The sequence below is a fragment of the Arabidopsis thaliana genome, chromosome 2 (genome assembly GCF_000001735.4).
Source record: "Arabidopsis thaliana chromosome 2, partial sequence".
In the NCBI taxonomy this organism is placed as follows: Eukaryota; Viridiplantae; Streptophyta; class Magnoliopsida; order Brassicales; family Brassicaceae; genus Arabidopsis; species Arabidopsis thaliana.
In genome coordinates, this window is record NC_003071.7 from 531707 (window position 1) to 549768 (window position 18062).

General features: G+C 32.7%; 5 protein-coding genes, 1 long non-coding RNA gene and 2 pseudogenes across 12 annotated transcripts; 5 read left to right on the forward strand and 3 right to left on the reverse strand.

Annotated features, from left to right (window-relative positions):
• Positions 1-613: 613 nt before the first annotated feature.
• AT2G02110 lies at positions 614-4635 on the reverse strand (annotated as a pseudogene; the record flags this gene model as incomplete). Its single annotated transcript has 1 exon — positions 614-4635.
• Positions 4636-6543: 1908 nt separating this feature from the next.
• On the forward strand, positions 6544-7417 carry PDF2.1 (Scorpion toxin-like knottin superfamily protein). The gene is made up of 2 exons (NM_126272.4): positions 6544-6676; positions 6967-7417. The coding sequence occupies exons 1-2, from the start codon at positions 6613-6615 to the stop codon at positions 7134-7136; spliced, it is 234 nt and encodes a 77-aa protein (NP_178320.1). The 5' UTR covers positions 6544-6612; the 3' UTR covers positions 7137-7417.
• A 774-nt stretch (positions 7418-8191) lies between these two features.
• Positions 8192-9001, forward strand: LCR68 (low-molecular-weight cysteine-rich 68). Its single transcript, NM_126273.4, has 2 exons — positions 8192-8428; positions 8532-9001. The coding sequence occupies exons 1-2, from the start codon at positions 8365-8367 to the stop codon at positions 8699-8701; spliced, it is 234 nt and encodes a 77-aa protein (NP_178321.1). The 5' UTR covers positions 8192-8364; the 3' UTR covers positions 8702-9001.
• Positions 9002-9334: 333 nt separating this feature from the next.
• AT2G04195 lies at positions 9335-9536 on the reverse strand. The gene has a single exon (NR_139992.1). It is a non-coding gene; the product is annotated as an other RNA (long non-coding RNA).
• Positions 9537-10190: 654 nt separating this feature from the next.
• On the forward strand, positions 10191-10467 carry LCR71 (annotated as a pseudogene). The gene is made up of 2 exons: positions 10191-10212; positions 10301-10467.
• Positions 10468-12940: 2473 nt separating this feature from the next.
• LCR72 (low-molecular-weight cysteine-rich 72) lies at positions 12941-13858 on the forward strand. The gene is made up of 2 exons (NM_126274.3): positions 12941-13112; positions 13306-13858. Exons 1-2 carry the CDS (start codon positions 13049-13051, stop codon positions 13461-13463), a joined length of 222 nt encoding a protein of 73 aa, NP_178322.1. The 5' UTR covers positions 12941-13048; the 3' UTR covers positions 13464-13858.
• Positions 13859-14889: 1031 nt separating this feature from the next.
• On the forward strand, positions 14890-15450 carry LCR73 (low-molecular-weight cysteine-rich 73). Its single transcript, NM_001035875.2, has 2 exons — positions 14890-15027; positions 15148-15450. Exons 1-2 carry the CDS (start codon positions 14958-14960, stop codon positions 15318-15320), a joined length of 243 nt encoding a protein of 80 aa, NP_001030952.1. The 5' UTR covers positions 14890-14957; the 3' UTR covers positions 15321-15450.
• On the reverse strand, positions 15401-17963 carry AT2G02148 (PPR containing protein). 5 transcript variants are annotated; one of them, NM_001335098.1, is made up of 9 exons: positions 17826-17963; positions 17434-17616; positions 17212-17317; positions 16774-17124; positions 16536-16698; positions 16330-16450; positions 16196-16249; positions 15871-16095; positions 15424-15784 (listed from the first exon to the last, which is right to left on the reverse strand). In NM_001335098.1, the coding sequence occupies exons 2-9, from the start codon at positions 17608-17610 to the stop codon at positions 15683-15685; spliced, it is 1299 nt and encodes a 432-aa protein (NP_001323690.1). In that variant the 5' UTR covers positions 17611-17616; positions 17826-17963; the 3' UTR covers positions 15424-15682. The 5 variants fall into 5 exon arrangements, with proteins under 5 accessions (NP_001323688.1, NP_001323690.1, NP_001323689.1 ...); NM_001202570.2 differs by having other exon boundaries at positions 15436-15784; positions 17814-17910; NM_001335099.1 differs by having other exon boundaries at positions 15470-15784; positions 17434-17612; positions 17826-17910.
• Positions 17964-18062: the final 99 nt, after the last annotated feature.

Consider the following 18062-nt stretch of genomic DNA (forward strand, 5'->3'; position numbering starts at 1 on the left):
ATATAAAGAGATAAAGAAAGACAAAACCGACTGAGACTCTATTAAAATAACAAAATACTAAAAAAACTTCGTCTAAGTTAATTTAAAAAAAAAAACTAACCTAGATAAAGCTAATTAGACAATATTTATAAACTTAGGAATAATAGGACTTAAAGAACCGACTTATGAATAAGACAAAGAAAATAAAGCATCCCAATCTCCTATCACCCATAGGATTGAACAACTAACCTCCTTAATAGCAATCATAAACAAAGGCCACGTTCCTTTAATCATGATTCTGAGACCAACATCTGTCACTAATGAAGAAATCTGGAGAGCTAAGTCATTAGCTTTTTTGCTGAGTCATGTCTGAAACAGTCGGACTTCCTTACCAAAAGGGCGCTTAGTAACTGATGGATCATGCTGAAACATTCCCAATAACTTCCTCTTTCTTCCTCTGAAGTAAACGTGTTGTGATGTAGAATAAGACAAAACCCAAGTGAGGCTAATCACCAAATCAGCATTCTGATGTTGACTATCTGATAAGAATTCCTTCTCATGAGTCAATCCTATTCTTTATCCCTTCAACATAAAAACACTCCAATATTGAAGACATTCATCTTCATCTCTGCTGAATTAATTCAGAGTCAAAAAGATAATGTAACCACTGAGGAGGTCCTCTAGCAACATAACTTTGCCACCTCAATCCTGTTATCACACTCTTTGCTATCTCATTAGCTCCCATGTTACACTGTCTTAATTCCATTGCCATATACCAATGCGGTTTGTCCAAAGTGAGATTTAGCAATGCATCCAAATGTCCTCTCAAGGCTGGCCATTCTTTTGGTTTATTCATTGCTTTGATAATATCATGAGAAGAAGCTCCAAAAGTAACTCTATCTAAATGTAGTTTATCCATACTCTCTAAAGCCTATTCCCAGCTTTTTAGTTTAGCATCAAAGTTAGAATGTACCTGTGAATAAGAGCGTCGACTGTGAAAAAGCAATTTTCCTGTATCATTTCTAACTACCCACGAAACACCAGCTAGTTGAGATTTTCTTGACCAAGCCACACCAATGTTGCATTTCAATTCATTCCACGGAGGAGGGATCCAATTTATTTCAATTTTTGAATCTTCAGATTGAGTCTTTGGATCTTGAGCAGATAGCCAATGGTTGCAATCTTCAAATGCTTTCTGTACTATGCCATGAGAGACAGAGATTTCACCTTCAAAGAGAACTTTATTTCTATTTTTCCAGAGAGTCCAAATAATCCAAGGACTAACATATCTTAGGAGCTTAGAAATACTTTGATTCTTACAGTTATGAAGCACTTGGTTCATATTAGTAAAAATCGATTTTCCAAATCCAGAAGAAGGTGACTGCATCAAGGATAGAGCCCATACCTGGCGGGCCAAAGAGCATTGAAACAATATATGGTGTATTGTCTCATTCTCATCAGGACACATAGAACATCCATCATTTATTAGAATTCCTCTTGTTCTTAACCTGTCTTCCACCGCCACAGCCCCTTTAACTGCTTTCCATAAGAAGACTTTGATTTTTAGTGCAGTATAAAGACTCCAAATACCTTGGAAAATAGGATTGACAGATGGTAGTTCTTGTGCATTGTGAAACATCTCTTTATGATTCTGTCTACTACACAAGTCATATCCTGATTTAACTATGTATAACCCATGATTTGTGCCTGACCAACAATAAGAATCCTCCTTTGAAAGCATCGGTCTTTGATTACGAATTATCTGAACATCTTTCCATGGAAATAAGTCTCTGAGCATGTTCAAATTCCAATTCTTTGAAACTAGATCGATTAGTTGACTGACTTTTAAAGTAATATCCACCATCACATGAACACTCTCAGGTCTTCTAATCTGACCCTCAAAAAGCCAATTATCTATCCACACGAAGGTTTTTGCACCATTTCCTATGATCTTTTTCAGACCTTTTGTCAATAACTCTCGACCATAAAGGATACTCTGCCAAGCATAGGAAGGACGAGTACCTTTTGTCGCAGTGAGGAAATCCGAATTGAGATAATATCTGCTTTTGAAGACCTGAGAAAGAAGACTGTCTTCATCATTAAGAAGGCGCCACGCTTGTTTAGCTAACAAAGCCTGATTAAAACACTGAAGATCTTTAAATCTAAAGCCTGCCAGATTTTTTGGTAGCATCAAATTTTCAGCTCCAATCCAGTGAATTTTCTTTTTTTCAGGCAACATATTCCACCAGAAATCTATCATGATAGAAGTTAGTTTTGAACATAGACTCTTTGGAAGTTTAAAACAAGACATGACATAAACTGGGAATGCCATAGCAATTGATTTTAACAACACTTCCTTCCCACCTTGAGATAATGTTTTTGCATACCAACCAGTGAGTCTAGAGGTCAGTTTCTCTTTAAGAAAGCCAAACAAAACCTGTTTCGATCCACTGAAACATTCTGGTAGTCCAAGATATTTTCCAGTACCTCCTTCAACAACAATTCCAGATCTATGCATAATCCAATATTTTGTTTCTGCTTCAATCTTGTTTCCAAAGGTGACTGAAGATTTTTCCACATTGATCTTTTGGCCTGAAATATGCTCATATTGTGATAAACAGTGCATAATCTGAGAACACTCCTCTTGTTTTGCTTTACAGATGATCAAAGTATCATCAGCAAATAATAAATGATTAACTGAAGGCCCTGCATCATTAAATTGAATTCCAGTGATTTTTCCACATCGTTCAGCTTGGTTTAAGATATGAGTAAGTGCTTCAGTACAGATGACAAACAAAAACGGTGATAACGGATCTCCCTGTCTGATACCTCTTTGTGGTAAGAAATGACCATAAGGTTGACCATTAACCAGTACTGAATAAGAAACAGAAGAGACACAGCCATTAACCAACCTATCCATTGGCTACTGAAACCCAAAGCCTTTAGAATACCTTGAAGAAAAGGCCATTCTACTCTATCATAAGCTTTAGACATGTCTGTTTTAAACATCATAAATTCTCTAGAAATCTTATCATTGGTTCTTAAATTATGGATTATCTCATGAGCTAGAAGAATGTTATCAGAAGCTAACCTCTCAGCCACAAAAGCAGATTGAGTTGGTGAAACTATGGCAGGCAGATGTTTCTTCAATCTAGCTGATAAGATTTTGGAGACAATCTTGTAAAGAACCGAGCATAAACTGATAGGTCTTATGTCACTCATTCTCTCTGGATTTGGAATCTTTGGAATCAAACATAAATGAGTGTGATTCCATTCTTCAGGAAGGATACCTGTGTCAAAGAAATCCATAATGTCTGCCATAATTTGATTCTTGACCAAATTCCAATGAGTCTGGAAAAAAGCCGCAGTGAAACCATCAGGACCTGGCGCACTCTCAGCATTAATGGAAAAGACTGCATTATAGATTTCCTGTTCTGTAATTTTCTGAGTAAGGTCTTCATTCATAGCCTCTGTAACTCTCGTTTGAAAGCCTTCCAAAACTAAATCCATATTTGCAGGATAAGATTAGGTGAACAGGTTCTCAAAGAACTGTTCTGCTATTTTCCTTTTTTCCCTATTGAGAGTCTGCTCAATACCATTCTCATCAACAAGAAAACTCAAGCAATTTTTAACTCTATTAGCTTTTACAGAGGCCTGAAAAAACTTAGAGTTCTTATCCCCACGAGACATCCATTTATCCCTGCTTTTCAACCTCCAAAAAGATTCCTCCTCTCTAAAAGCAATACCCAGCTGATTTTGAATAACAGAAATCTTATTCCAACAAGGAAACTGGTAACTCTTTTCTTCATCCAAATCAAATCTTAACTTTTTAATTCGACTCTTTGCGTTATAATCCTTTCCTTTTTTCCAGTGACTAATAGATGACCTACAGTCAACCAGACGGCGCATAGAAGAAGGATTATGAGAAGAAAAATTACCTATCCATGCTTTGTGAATAGCAGCTTGGTATAAAGGGTCTTCAGCATACCTTTTATCAAACCTGAAAGTTCCTCGGAAAAGCTCATGATCATTAACAAACTTCACCAAAACCGGTCTGTGATCTGATCCAAGTTTCTCCAAAAACCATTGATGAGAATTAGGAAACAAAGAAAACCACTGTGAATTTCCAAAACAGCGATCTAATTTACATTGGATCCATTCTTCATTTCTTTTGCCTCCCCAAGTAAAACTATTTCCAGTGCCCCCCAATTCATGCATATCACTGGTTGATATCATATTCTTGAAGTCCTGAAAGGAAGATTCCACTCTAGATGGGCCACCTATTTTCTCCTTATTAGACAAAATATCATTAAAATCCCCTATCAAGCACCAAGGAGCTGTTCTGTTCACTCCAATGTTACTGATTTTATCCAGGAGCAAGTGTCTTAGCCTCTGTCTTGGATTATCATAAACACAAGAGATAAACCATCTCTTACAACCTTGAGATATCTCCAAATCCAGCAAGTTTTTGTCTTCAACAAGGAAATCTGTATGAAGGTGATGTTTCCAAAATATTGCTAAACCACCACTCTTTCCATCCGGTTCAATAGTATGAAAGTAATCATAACCCAACCACCTAAAGACTTTCAATATGAACATGTCAGAATTCATGGTCTCCATGAGGAACAAAATGTCAGGGAAATATTTCTTTTTCATTTCCCTCAAGTGTCGAATTGTCCAAGAATTCCTCAGTCCTTGGCAATTCCAACTAAGGATGCCTTATTGATACTGCGGTGGTTCTTGAGGAACCACCGTAATGACAGCCTTTTCCATACAATCCACTCTTTCCAAGTCTGCAATTTCCTTTTTTCGTTTGATAGCATTAGCAAACTCAACATTAAGACTAACCTCTTTTTCTTTTGAACCATCACGAGCTGCTTGCTTATTGTGAACTATAGAAGCCTTTCTTTTTCTTGGATTCTTCTGCTTAATACTTAATCCTGATGCCCCCGATTCATTAAATCCAAAAGGGAACCCTTCCGAATCTATTGAAGATGCTTGATCAGCGGATAAAGAAGGTAACTTGGTAGGAACAATCTTCTCTCCTGGATTCACTAAACAACTCTTTCCATCAAGAAATCCTGAATCAGAAAAACTAAGATCTTTCTTTGATTCTTTAGAGTTTCCGAGGCTAACAAAGGGGCAAACACTTTTCTCATGTGTGAGTCGTTGACAGAGGAAACATCTTTTTCGAATCCTTTCATAATCAAAGGAAACTGAAATCAATTCACCCGATGGAATCAGGACTTCCTTAAAGTTACGCAAGGGATTCCGAACATCAAAGAGCACTTGAACCCTGATATAATTTTGTGCCTGAGATTTTTCTAAATCTAATTCCACAGTCAATACTTTCCCAACACATCCTGCAATTTCTTTGATAGTATCTTCTGTGTAGTAGTTGATCGGAATATTTCGGAGTCTTATCCAGACTGGAAGAAACAAAAGAGAATCATCTGAAGGTTTTTCCACCCAACGCTCCATCAAAACACACCACTCATCCTGAGTCCAAACTCCAGATTTTAAGATTTCAATTAAATCTTCTTCTGATTTGAAAAAGAATTGAAATCTCTCTTGGGATAAAGCAACACCTCTTACCCTTGAATACAACCTCCAAATTCTAGGCATGTCTAATATCCAATTAGACATCCTTTGGAGTGACAGATTCAAAAACCTATCCACTAAACTGCAATTATTTCTGTCAATCGAGCAAAACTGCGCTTGATTAGACAAAATAAGAGGCTATCTTCGTTAATTGACATTTCCTTTATCGCTTGATCCAAGTCCATGTTCATCTCCACTGATAGAAGAAGAAAGCACTTTCCTGATACCTAAACTTGGTGAATATATCTTTGCCGACAGAAAACGGGGATATCTTCGGTACTTACCTCCTCTCAAATATCAAAAAACTGATGTAGAGGGAGAAGTTCTTATGGTCAAATCGATTGGGACGGCTTTATTAACGGCGAAGGAGAAATTTTCCAGAAAAGCTACTATGAAAGAGAACAGAGAGTTTTTTTTTTTTTTTTTAAGTACTATTGGAGACTAATTATTCATAGTAGTTACCATTTAAACACGTAATGTTTTCATTTAGATACGATAAAAAAAGTTAACAAAACTCTAGTGTCCTTGACTACACTTTTCTTACTTTTGACGTGGTCACTATTATTGTGGACTCCCCAATATCTGACTAACTCAAATTTTACCTTTCTTCATACGTTTTTTTTATCTGTTTGTTAATTAATTCCAGAATGAGTTGTCAAACCAGTAGGATTTCTCTGCATGTCGTGTCACTTGCATTTTAAGGACAGATTAACGGTTATGACTAGGGTCGGTAAAGCAAATAAATCGACAAAATTAGAAAACAAAGAAAATGTGGAAAAAGCAGTCAAAAGAAGAAAAATGTTGACAAATGTTACGAATTTGGTTTAAATCAAAAGTGAATTATCCGAGAAAGATGATATTTACCCCCAAAATATCTAAACAAATACTTAAAAATGCAATTCTCTAATAGACTATCAAATATCCCGATACCTCTTTATATAGTGCCATCTTCATCCTTAGTAATGTACACACACACACATAACACTTATTTCCAACTCTGTCTCTCTCAATTTTCTTTCTCTTTCTCCAAACATGAAGTTCTCTATGCGTTTGATCTCAGCCGTTCTTTTCTTGGTGATGATATTCGTCGCCACAGGTTCGTTTACTCGTTACCATATATCTAACTTTGCACACCACCCATGTCTTCTTCTATTTTCATCATTTGGTCATATATATATATATGCACATATTTAAGTGGTTCTTATCGACTGGCCTTTCCATTTATACGATTTTAGTTATATAGTTAGCCATAAATGGATGCCTTTATTAAGTAGCAATAATATCAAATTCTAACATTAACTTTCAAGATTAGTTAATATGTATCATGCATGAGAACATGAAACAAAGCTATATATAGTCTTAAACCAAGTTTCTTTTGTACTCTAGGGATGGGTCCAGTCACGGTCGAGGCACGCACGTGTGCGTCGCAGAGCCAAAGATTCAAGGGTAAATGCGTGAGCGATACAAACTGCGAAAACGTGTGCCACAACGAAGGCTTCCCCGGAGGTGATTGCCGTGGATTCCGTCGTCGTTGCTTCTGCACCAGAAATTGCTGATCCATCAATCGATTCTCATGCATGACTCAATCGTCGATCTATTGTGTTTTGTTACTTCTTTCCGTCGTCTAATATTCCGTACGACAACATATCGTAACGTGTATGCGTGTTTAGTGTGTTCTTGAATAAGTCTTTGGTTTGTGTGTTTTCAGTTTTAATGTAACGTTACATCAAATAATGGCTTTTATAAAAGAAAATAAAGGGTTCGAATATATGTTCTTGTTGCAAATATGCCAGAATTTTAATTCAAGTTAACAATATGAAGTATAAAAACGTTTTTCTTAAATTATGGATGTCTGTAAAAAATTTTATTTTATTTTATTAATTCTTTCATTGTGGTTCTCTGTTTTTTTTTTTATGTCTATACTTAAAACTCTAACACAATCATTTTATTTATAAAGTTATGATTCTAACACACAAATAGTAAATTACTAATTTCTATTGTAACAGTTTTCATTCATGATTTTTTTCGCTCTATTTTTTTTTTTGTTTGATTTTTTTTTCTGCTTAGTTTTTTCTTTAACTTGATTTTCTTCTCTCTTTTTTTAATTTTATTTTGCTTGATGAAAATATTTCAACAAAATCAGATGTGATTTATGCAATCATAGAGTTAAGTCTTGAATCTAAAATACCAATGAATCGGCGATGATGGAAGTCTAGGAGCAGAGCTTGGAACATACGAACAAACAAAAATTGTTTTCGCGAGATGGCTAGCACAAGTGTAGTATATTGTTGACAAAAAAGCAAAAAAAAGTGCTGCGTTTATAATACCAAAAATCTATCATCGACTCAGTCAGTGTGGACTCCTCATTATCTGACTAACTCAATTATTTACTTATTTTATAGGTCTTTTTTTTTGTTATTTTAAATAAAATAAAAATTGCTTTAATCTTGTCACTGCCATTTAAGACCAAAAATTACATTTACTACAGTGTCGGTCAAGCAAATAAATCGACAAAATTGCAAAACAAGAAAATGTGAAAAAATCAGGAAAAATAAGAACAAGAAAAAAAACGACAAGTCGTCGTCACACCTCAGTGGCAGAAATAAAAAGTGAATACTGTATAATGGAATAAAAAGATATTCGTTTTCTTTTAGTAAAAGTTCAATTATCTCGAGCGTTCTTATACCTTTCCAGTCTCTTTATATAGTGCCCACTTCCTCATTAGCATTCTACAGTCTGCACACTTATCACTTCTTTCGAAATCTCTCTCTATCCCTCTCAAAAATGAAGCTCTCTGTGCGTTTTATCTCCGCTGCTCTTCTCTTGTTCATGGTATTCATTGCCACAGGTACTTCATTACTCGTATCTTAATATCTATGCAAATCTTTTTGAAACTAAGCTATGGTCTAAACAAAGCTTTTTGTGTGTGTGTGTGTGTTAATATTCTCTAGGGATGGGTCCAGTCACCGTGGAGGCACGCACGTGTGAGTCAAAAAGCCATAGGTTCAAGGGTCCATGTGTGAGCACACACAACTGTGCAAACGTGTGCCACAACGAAGGCTTCGGCGGAGGTAAATGCCGTGGATTCCGTCGTCGTTGCTACTGCACAAGACACTGCTGATCCATCCATTCTCATGACTCAAATCTTCGATCCATCGTCAGTGTGTTACTTCTTTCTTATCTAAATCTTCCGTACGGTACCATGTCGTACCGTACATGAGTGTTTTCTCGAATAAGTCATTGGTTTGTGTGTTTCCGGTTTTAATGTAATGTTAAATCAATTAATGGCTTTTAATATATTGTATTATGGATCTCAATCTAAAAGTTTTTAATAACCGGAGTCTGCAAAGTAAATCACAATAATGCTCGAATAGAATTGAGAGAACCGATCGATTATATAGAGTTAATCTGGTTAGAAATTAAATTGGTAACAAAAAGTCGTACAAATTTTTTAATTGTTAGCTGTAGTTGTTAGTTTTATCAAAATAATGCAAAACTGTTAGAAGTAGTTGTAAAAAAAAACTGAGAGTAAAACTTTTTTTAACGTTTTTGATAAAACTTTTATGATTAGTAAATATCAAACCTATATACACTATTTTGGAATATTAAGTGATTACCATTCAAAATCAGTATATAAAAAGATCATTCACTGTGTAGATGAATAGTATATAGCATTGGTATTTGTAATGTAGATGTTGGTTAAATAATACCTCTTTTAAATAACGACCTAGGGAATGAATAAAATCCAACATATCTAATTTCGCAGTGTAAAGCAACAAATGGAGAGTTTGCTACTAGCCTACTACACGTGTCTTTGGTGTTACCTACAACTCAACACATGTACTGCTTAATGGTATTGTTAAAGAAACATAAATGTAGCTGTCAAAAAATACATAGTGGCGTTAGCGACAGAAGAAAAGACACTATTGAGTATTGAGGTGAGGAAGAGCTTTTTTTTCCATTAATTAGACTCTTATTAAAATAGGTTAATTATATTGGTGACACTAATTTTACCCATGCATGAAAAAGTCAAAGTCTACATGCACAATGACTCTGTTTAATACCACTATATTAAAACTAATACAATCAAAGTAGTATTTAGTTTTCCCAAAGTTGATAATGTCGATGTGATATTTATTTGATGTCGATTACCTAGAAGAGTCTTTCCATTTTCATCTATCAAGCATTATAATGAACGTCTAAGTTCAAATCAATTGTTGATGAGTAAATAGACTCATGTTTATATATTAGTGTATATTGATCTTTCCTCATTGTCTATGAAATTCTTGGTATGCTTCCTCTCGAGATGCTAATAACATATATGTGTATTATCTTGTTATTCATGGTTATGTATGTATATGACCCTATGATGGTAATTCTTTTTTGATAACCAAAGTAGAATATTTTAAAATCATGAAAAACGAGTGGACAAAACATAAAGCTTATAGTAAGCTTGTAGTGTGTCTATATAGAAGGTAGTTTTGGTAAGCTACTGGTAATAGTTTTCGTATTAATTTATACTATATATCTCGTGTTTGTGTAATTAGAAAACAAACGTATATACTGAAACCTAGACTTATCCATCACACATATAGAAAGTCAAATATTCTATGATGATTCTTGTGAATGCATGTATGCAACATACACAAATACACTCATATAAACATGTCTTGTTTTTTTGCCTTGTACGATATTCTATATGGTTTATATAATTCTTTAGGGGGTTCGGTCACGGTGGAGGCAAGGATTTGCAAATCGAGGAGCCAAAAGTTCAAGGGACCGTGCGTGAGTGAAGACAACTGTGCCAACGTTTGCCACACCGAAGGTTTTCCCGATGGTGATTGCGACGGACTCCTCCGGCGTTGCTACTGCAACACACATTGCTGATTCTCATTACATATATCAAATTAAATCAACTATATAGTAAACTAACTCTATATATTTACATGTTTATTTTCTTCGATCTTATTGACGTACACTTTACTTTAAATTCGGTTCATGCAACTTATGTGAGGAAAAAAATCCTACTATATTATTTGGGAAGTACATTTTAAATATAACCTTAATTTTTGTAAGAAATTACATAGGTATGCCATTAGAAATAAAATTTTAAAGAGTAAATTAATTTATCTCTTTAAGGATTAAAAAATCAATTACTAATTTAATTAATTAAATTTAATTAAAAAACGAAATACATTATTAATTTTCAAAAATAATAACCAATCAAAATAAACATATAAGATTTGATATCTAAATTTTTATTAATTTAATTTAATTAGAAAAACGAAATACATTATTAATTTCCAAAAGAGTAACCTATTAAAATCAACAAATTAGATTTGATATCTAAATTATCATATTAATTTTTTATTAATCATTATAGTTCACTTCTTATCTTTATATGATTCTATTTTTGCAAAAAATAATATCATCATTATAAAAAATAATTAGAGTTTTTTCGCATATCTCATAATTTAAATTTTTGAAAATTGTGAATATAAACTGTTCAATACATGAAAAATATTATAACGGGTGAAAAATAGATTTAAGAAAACTTTCTACTGAGTAAGGGGTCATATTTGAAATATTTATATTCAATTTCATACATATTATATTGAAAATTTATAATCTTATATACTACAATAATTAATAACATATTAGATTATTTTATGTGTATGATATGATTCAATTTTTAATACAAGATAGAAAATCCTAGAATTGACGGGTTTAGATCGATATTAATACAAGATGGTATACTACAGGTGAAACTCTTAAATTAACAATCAAACTACAAGTGTATAATCTTAAACACTAAACAATATAGATAATATCAACAAAACATATACAACTCACAGTTTACTTTTAATATTTTATATACAAAATCAATTAAATCTTAATTAAATCTTAATCACATAAAAATTAGCACAAAAAAAAAAATTCAACAATTAAATTTTTTATCAAATCTCTGTGTTATATAAGTTTTGATACTATATTCGAATAAAGTGTAATATACCTTTTCAATTTGTATTCTTTAACTAATTCAAGCTAACTAATATATTTGCTAATCTTATACCTATCAAAACCGACTATCGTTTCTTATCTCTATAGTATTTTTGCAAGACTTTTTTGGTGGATTGGGGTAAAAATGCATTCGGGTCATATGGTATATTCCCCTATTAAATAAAAATGGTATACTCCTATGTTATTAGCTAAAATGTTTAGATTATAATTCAGAGTCATATCATTAATAAAATTAATATTAATAAAATAAATGGCTTTTTGGCAAGACGGATTTGGAGTGACGGGTTTTTGAATCAACATTAATAAAAAAGTAAAATATAATTAATACACCGTTTCAATACGGGTTAAATCTTTAATTTATTATTTTTTAAGACCACTAATATTAAACATATCAAATCATCCTAATTTAGAAAAGATTATATAAAACCAAAAATGTTATGTGGTATGTATAATGTTACTATATATAAAATATAAATGTATTAGAGAATGATATAATTTGCAAAACTTTTATCTATAAAAAATAATTCTTAAATTTTAAAAATTACTACTTTAAAAAAAGAAATCACGGGAGGGGTAAAGAAATTATAGAACGGGTTTTATTTTGGAATTGGGTTATATGGTGGATGTATTTGAATCAATATTTATAAAATTTTAAAATATTATTAATATGCTGTTTTAATAGAGGTTACAACTTCGTTTTTTAACAATTGTCTCATAGATTCGTGGTATAGCCTTACTTAATAACAATTATAAAGTGTAAAATATAAATATTTTATAAAAATAAAATTTGCAAATTTTAATATATATTACTTTTAAAAAATAAATCGTCCTGCGGTATACCGCGGGTTAAAATCTAGTTATCATATATAGTCGTAATTTGTAAACAAATTAACAACCAAGAAAAAGTTTATTAAAGCAAATTAACAATTACTAAACAAAGTAGTAATTAAACACATCCTGATTTTTTTAAAAAGTATTTGGAGGGTCGAATTTAATAATTAATCAGGATTTCATTATGTAGCTTAATTAAGATTTAAGGGTGCAAATTTACCATAAACGTGTAAAATTTATTATTCATCTCTTGTCATTAAGTAAGATGTATAAAGAAGAGAAAAATTAGAAAAGTTTTATTCGTTGATCAAGACGATTATGCATTCTTCTTTGTTATAAGTTTTTTCCTTGTTCTTTAGGATTAAATACTAATTTGATTATTTAATTGATTGGTCAGCCTTTAATTACGACTGCATCTATATGGGTAAAGGTTTTAACTGGTTCACGTTTTGTTTCTATTTTTTGTAAGGCCATAAATTATTTATATTAATTTGTAAAAACAAAACCAAACATTTTACCAACAAAAGAATTCATCCCCTTTATATAGTGTCATCTTCTTGATCTTCTTAACTACCATTAGCTTTCTCTAAACATTTGTATCTTAATCTCTTTAAAAATGAAGCTCTCTCTGCGTTTGATCTCAGCCCTTCTCATGTCGGTCATGCTCCTCTTCGCCACAGGTTCATTACTAATTCTCATAATAATATCTAACATAAGCAATTTTTGTGGCCTCAAATATCTTATATATGGTCTAATGATTATATACATACAAATTATAACACATGCATGTTTTTGTAATTCCAAATTTTGATTATAGTAACAAACATGTGCATGGTTTTTAATTATGGTACGTGCATGGGTATTGTGATTTAGGAATGGGTCCTGTGGAAGCAAGAACTTGTGAGTCACCAAGTAACAAGTTCCAAGGAGTTTGTCTCAACTCACAGAGCTGTGCCAAAGCTTGCCCTAGCGAAGGTTTTTCAGGCGGTCGATGTAGTAGTCTCCGTTGCTACTGCTCCAAAGCCTGCTAATTTATCAACAAATCATTTTATTCGAAATCAAAAACCAATCAATAATATTATCATATCTTTCATCGTTTTCTAATTTCAATTCGAGAGTAATATAATAATCTTGAAAGGGACCAATTGTTTTGTGTTCTTGTATATATAATGTTGGTTTTTTCGTAAGAATTTTAAGTGTTTATGTATTGTTTTAATTTTGGCTTATTATATCATTCGCCATGTAAATATACTTTGCATTGATTATATATCATACTTTATTGATATTTACAGGATTACATACAAGTTTACGTAAGACTATGGTTAAAAGTAAATAAGTAATGTACATTGTTTTGTCAACGTACGTTTGAAAATAATGTACAATGTACTAATTAATTATGACTAGCTCTTTAAATTTTGGAGTTTCAGACTTTCAGATTCTCTACAAACAAAATATTATTCAAAATAATTAAAATAAAATAAAATTATTCAGAATATATCGATATTTCTTATAGTACAATTTAGTTTATATATAAATTTAAAACAAAGAGAGAGAATTTTTTAGAATAATATAAATATGAGATATGTGGTAAAAAGAATTAAAGAAAGATTAGAATGTTTTATATGTTCATTTTTTTAACATAAAGTAATTTGATATTTTAAGAGAAAAACAGAAACAAATTGTAGATATAATATGCAATATGTGGTAAAAAGAAGAAGAAGGTATTATGATATCTAATATCTTGAAATTATTTTAGCATAAAGTAAACTGATATTTAATTTTGATTTTAAATGATAGAAAAATGTAGAATAATGTGTATCTCGGATATTGTTTAAATATAATAATATAATTAAATGAAAAAAATATAAGGTGTATAGAAGGGATGCCACGTTTAGGAGAATTCTTAAATTTTTAGATAAGATTTATCATAAATTTGTTAGTTTTTTATTTAAATGGAAAAACAAATCAAGGAAAAAAAAGAAGAGAAAATAAATAAATCTAGTTTAACATGTAAAGGAACACTATTTGAAAAGCACAAAGTAAGAAATCTAGTTTAATTAGAATAACATTATAAATAATGTAATAATAATGTCATATAAACTATGTTTATCAAAATAAAGAGAAAATAGAAGTAAATTATAGGACAATATGCCATATGTGGTAAAAAATATAAAATAATTATTATAATGTTTAATATCTTAAAATTATTTGATTTTGATTTTTTAAATTTAAATGATAAAAAAGAAAACAAAGATAACATGTAGGAAAATATGTTTTAGATATTTTCTTAATAGAATTATATAACTATATCTAATGAAAATGGATAATGATGATGTATTTGGATTTGTCAAAAAAAGATACAAAAAAGCATGTCATATGTCAACTTGTCAAAGATTGTGTTTAGGAGAAACATTGAATCCCATGTATATATATAGTGCCATCCACTTCTTCTTCCTACACCACCACTTAGTAATTTCCAACGATCTCTATCTACAAACATTCATAAACTCTTACTCTCTCCAAAAATGAAGCTCTCTCTGCGTTTTCTCTCAGTCCTTCTCCTGATCGCTTTCATGGTTCTTGCTACCACTGCAGGTTCATCATTACTCTAAATTTTCATACATATCTACATTTTATACGTATAATCTATAACATATTTCTCGATATTCCTCATTTTGGTAATGTATTCAAATGTTTTTTTTTTTTCTTATATAGAGGTGAGTCCGTTGGATAATAAAATATGCAAGACAAGGAGTGATCGTTTCTCAGGAGTGTGCATAAGCACAAACAATTGTGCCATCATCTGCCAACAATTCGAGCACTTTGATGGCGGTCACTGCGAATTCGATGGAGCCTTCCGTCGTTGTATGTGCACCAAACAATGTTGATTCAATACTCTCTATTTGATCATTGTTTCTATATAATAATAAGGGACACACTTTGTTAATTTGTGTCCTCTCTCCATATATACTATATACTATCTCATTATTTAAGAAATTTAATGGATTTTTAATAATAATTCAAGTCTATGTGTTTGGTTTAATTATATTCATCAAAATCTATCCAATTATACATTTTTACATAGCCAAAACCATTCAAGCTTTAATTAAAATTAGGTTAACTACTTCCGGGCCAAGTAAATATATACTAGCTCAGACTTCACCAACCTGAAACACTAAACTTCTCGTAAAATATGTGCCTCAAAACGATATTTCAACCCGAGACTCGAGCAAAGATTTGTCTCTCTTCACTATATCCCGAGTCTCTTGGAACCACACTCTGAGCAGAATTTGGATGTCTCTCTCAAGTACTGTGCTCCACATTGGTCACAAAATTTCGCCGGACTATTTGGCTGTGGAAAGACAGATAAACATACGAGGACCTTAATGGAAATCGAAATTATACTATTAGAAAATAGATATAGCGTAGATTTTGTACCATTACATGGCCTCCAGTGAGGGGTTGCAAGCAAGCCATTTGTGTGTGAGATAGTTCAGGGTCACATTGATGGTTCTGACTGGGATAGTGTGTGGCTGCGTGTTGACTTTGGTATATAGATTGATGGTGTTGGTGGCTCTGGTGAATAGATTGATGAAATTGATGAGACAAAGATGACATATGATGTTTGGAAGGAGAAGGAGTGTGTTGTTGTTGGCTTTGATCCTGCAATTATGACAAAGATGGTTGATAAATTCGATGAACTCAAGATCATTTCCATTAGAATTTGCCATTGATTGTAGATTCCGAAAGAGTATGCACTTACTTCGCGAAATCCTTGTGTATTAGCTAACGTTGAAGAGTCTATACCTGGAAATGTCTACAAAACAAAAACAAAAACTGTCACTTTGTTCTTCAAACTCAGATAAAAGCTATAAACAGAGTGTTGATTGGTCTTACAGGCAAGCCATTGATGCTGGAGACAGAATTCTGAAGACGCCTATGCTTGCGTCGAGGGCAGTAGAATTTATAATCTCTAGCAGAGATAGCCACTTCATTACGGCCTGTTAATCGCTTAAACCTGTAGTGACAATATCCAATTATATTCTGATGTAAATAACTCATACACAATTCACAATAGTAAAGATCTGATGATGTATTTTCACCATTCAGCTTCTTCAATAGGCAAATCACTTGGCTTTTCAACAATATCCAAACCATTAACCACCACAAAGCGAACTCGTTTCTCTTCATGTATTACCAATTCTGGAAATCTTGTCCTTGTTTCAACTGAAGTTGCCAGTTCTCTTCTCCTGTACATGCAAGTACCTGGGACAATCACACATATCAAACTAGTGCTCAAAAATATCACTTTTGCAACACATCAGAGCAGATACAAAATACCTTTCTTAGGAAACTTCTTAGTTAATTTCCTATACAAGCCACCAGCAGCTTCAAGAGCTACTCCAATAGTCTTATCCCTTATTCCATTCAATGAAGCAAGCCTCACATTTGCTTCACCAACTAAAGTCTCATACAAATTTGCAATATACATCAACGGTAACGCAAAACTCGGATCACCTTCATATCGCGTATCATCCGACTTCCTCTTCACTTTACTATTACTATCACGTCCTCCTGAATCCACATCATGATCACGTTTGCTCTCACAGACTTCAATCACATGTTGGCTAATAAAGTAGTCCAATATGATTTGCAGAAACCTCCCTCTTGCTGCTTCAATCGGTGAAACATCTAAAACACAATAAGAAGATGATAACGAATCAAGAAACTCAGTGCAAGAGCCAAATCCAGTACTGAGAATGATGATCCTTATTATACCTTCAATGTTTAACATAATGTAAGCAGATCCTTTGTTCTCCATGTTAGATCCACCTTCTTCTACTCCGATTTGCATAGAGTTTCTGTATGATTCATGCATACAGTCCTGAAGAGAGACAAAATCCAAATCTATTGATAACTCTCAAAATCATAAACCCTAATTTTGATTCATTTCGCTAATTTGAGCTAAGTTAATCATAAACCCTAGAAATTGAGACACACCGCAGAAGAGGAATCGCCGTCATTATCTAAACTATCGCCGTCACGACCAACGGCGCCTCCGATACCGTCGATATCTCTCGGCGGACCATCGACGGAGTTGAGATCGTGGAGAGAAGTAGCGATGTAGGAATCAGATGATCCTAAATTGTAATGTTGTACTTGAACCCTAGCTCCCATTTCTTCCTAAACCATAAACACACAAATTCCGAAATCAGAATCGATTTAGTAACAATTCAACCATTTTCGATCACAGATTCAACTCGAGAAGATGAAGAATCGTCTAGAGATTGCATCTTCTAAGCTTTGAGTTTGCTCTCTCTACTGGAGATTTAACGACTATACGAACCTTGACGAAGAGAGAAAGAGAGAGGAATCCGAACCTGGATCCGTACCTGAGAATTATCGTACGGTGACAGAGATCTCCGAACCTGGCTCCAAACTCCACACCTGTTACCGAGCCACTCAGTCTTGTGAAACTTTCACAACTAAATTTGCCCTGAATCTAAATAAGCAGCTCTTTTAAATAATTAAATATTAAACATAACATTTTTTTTGTTTTAAACTTCTCTATGACTATTTTTGTTTTATTTGTAGTTTATATACATGAATCTGAAACTCCTCAGCATTGA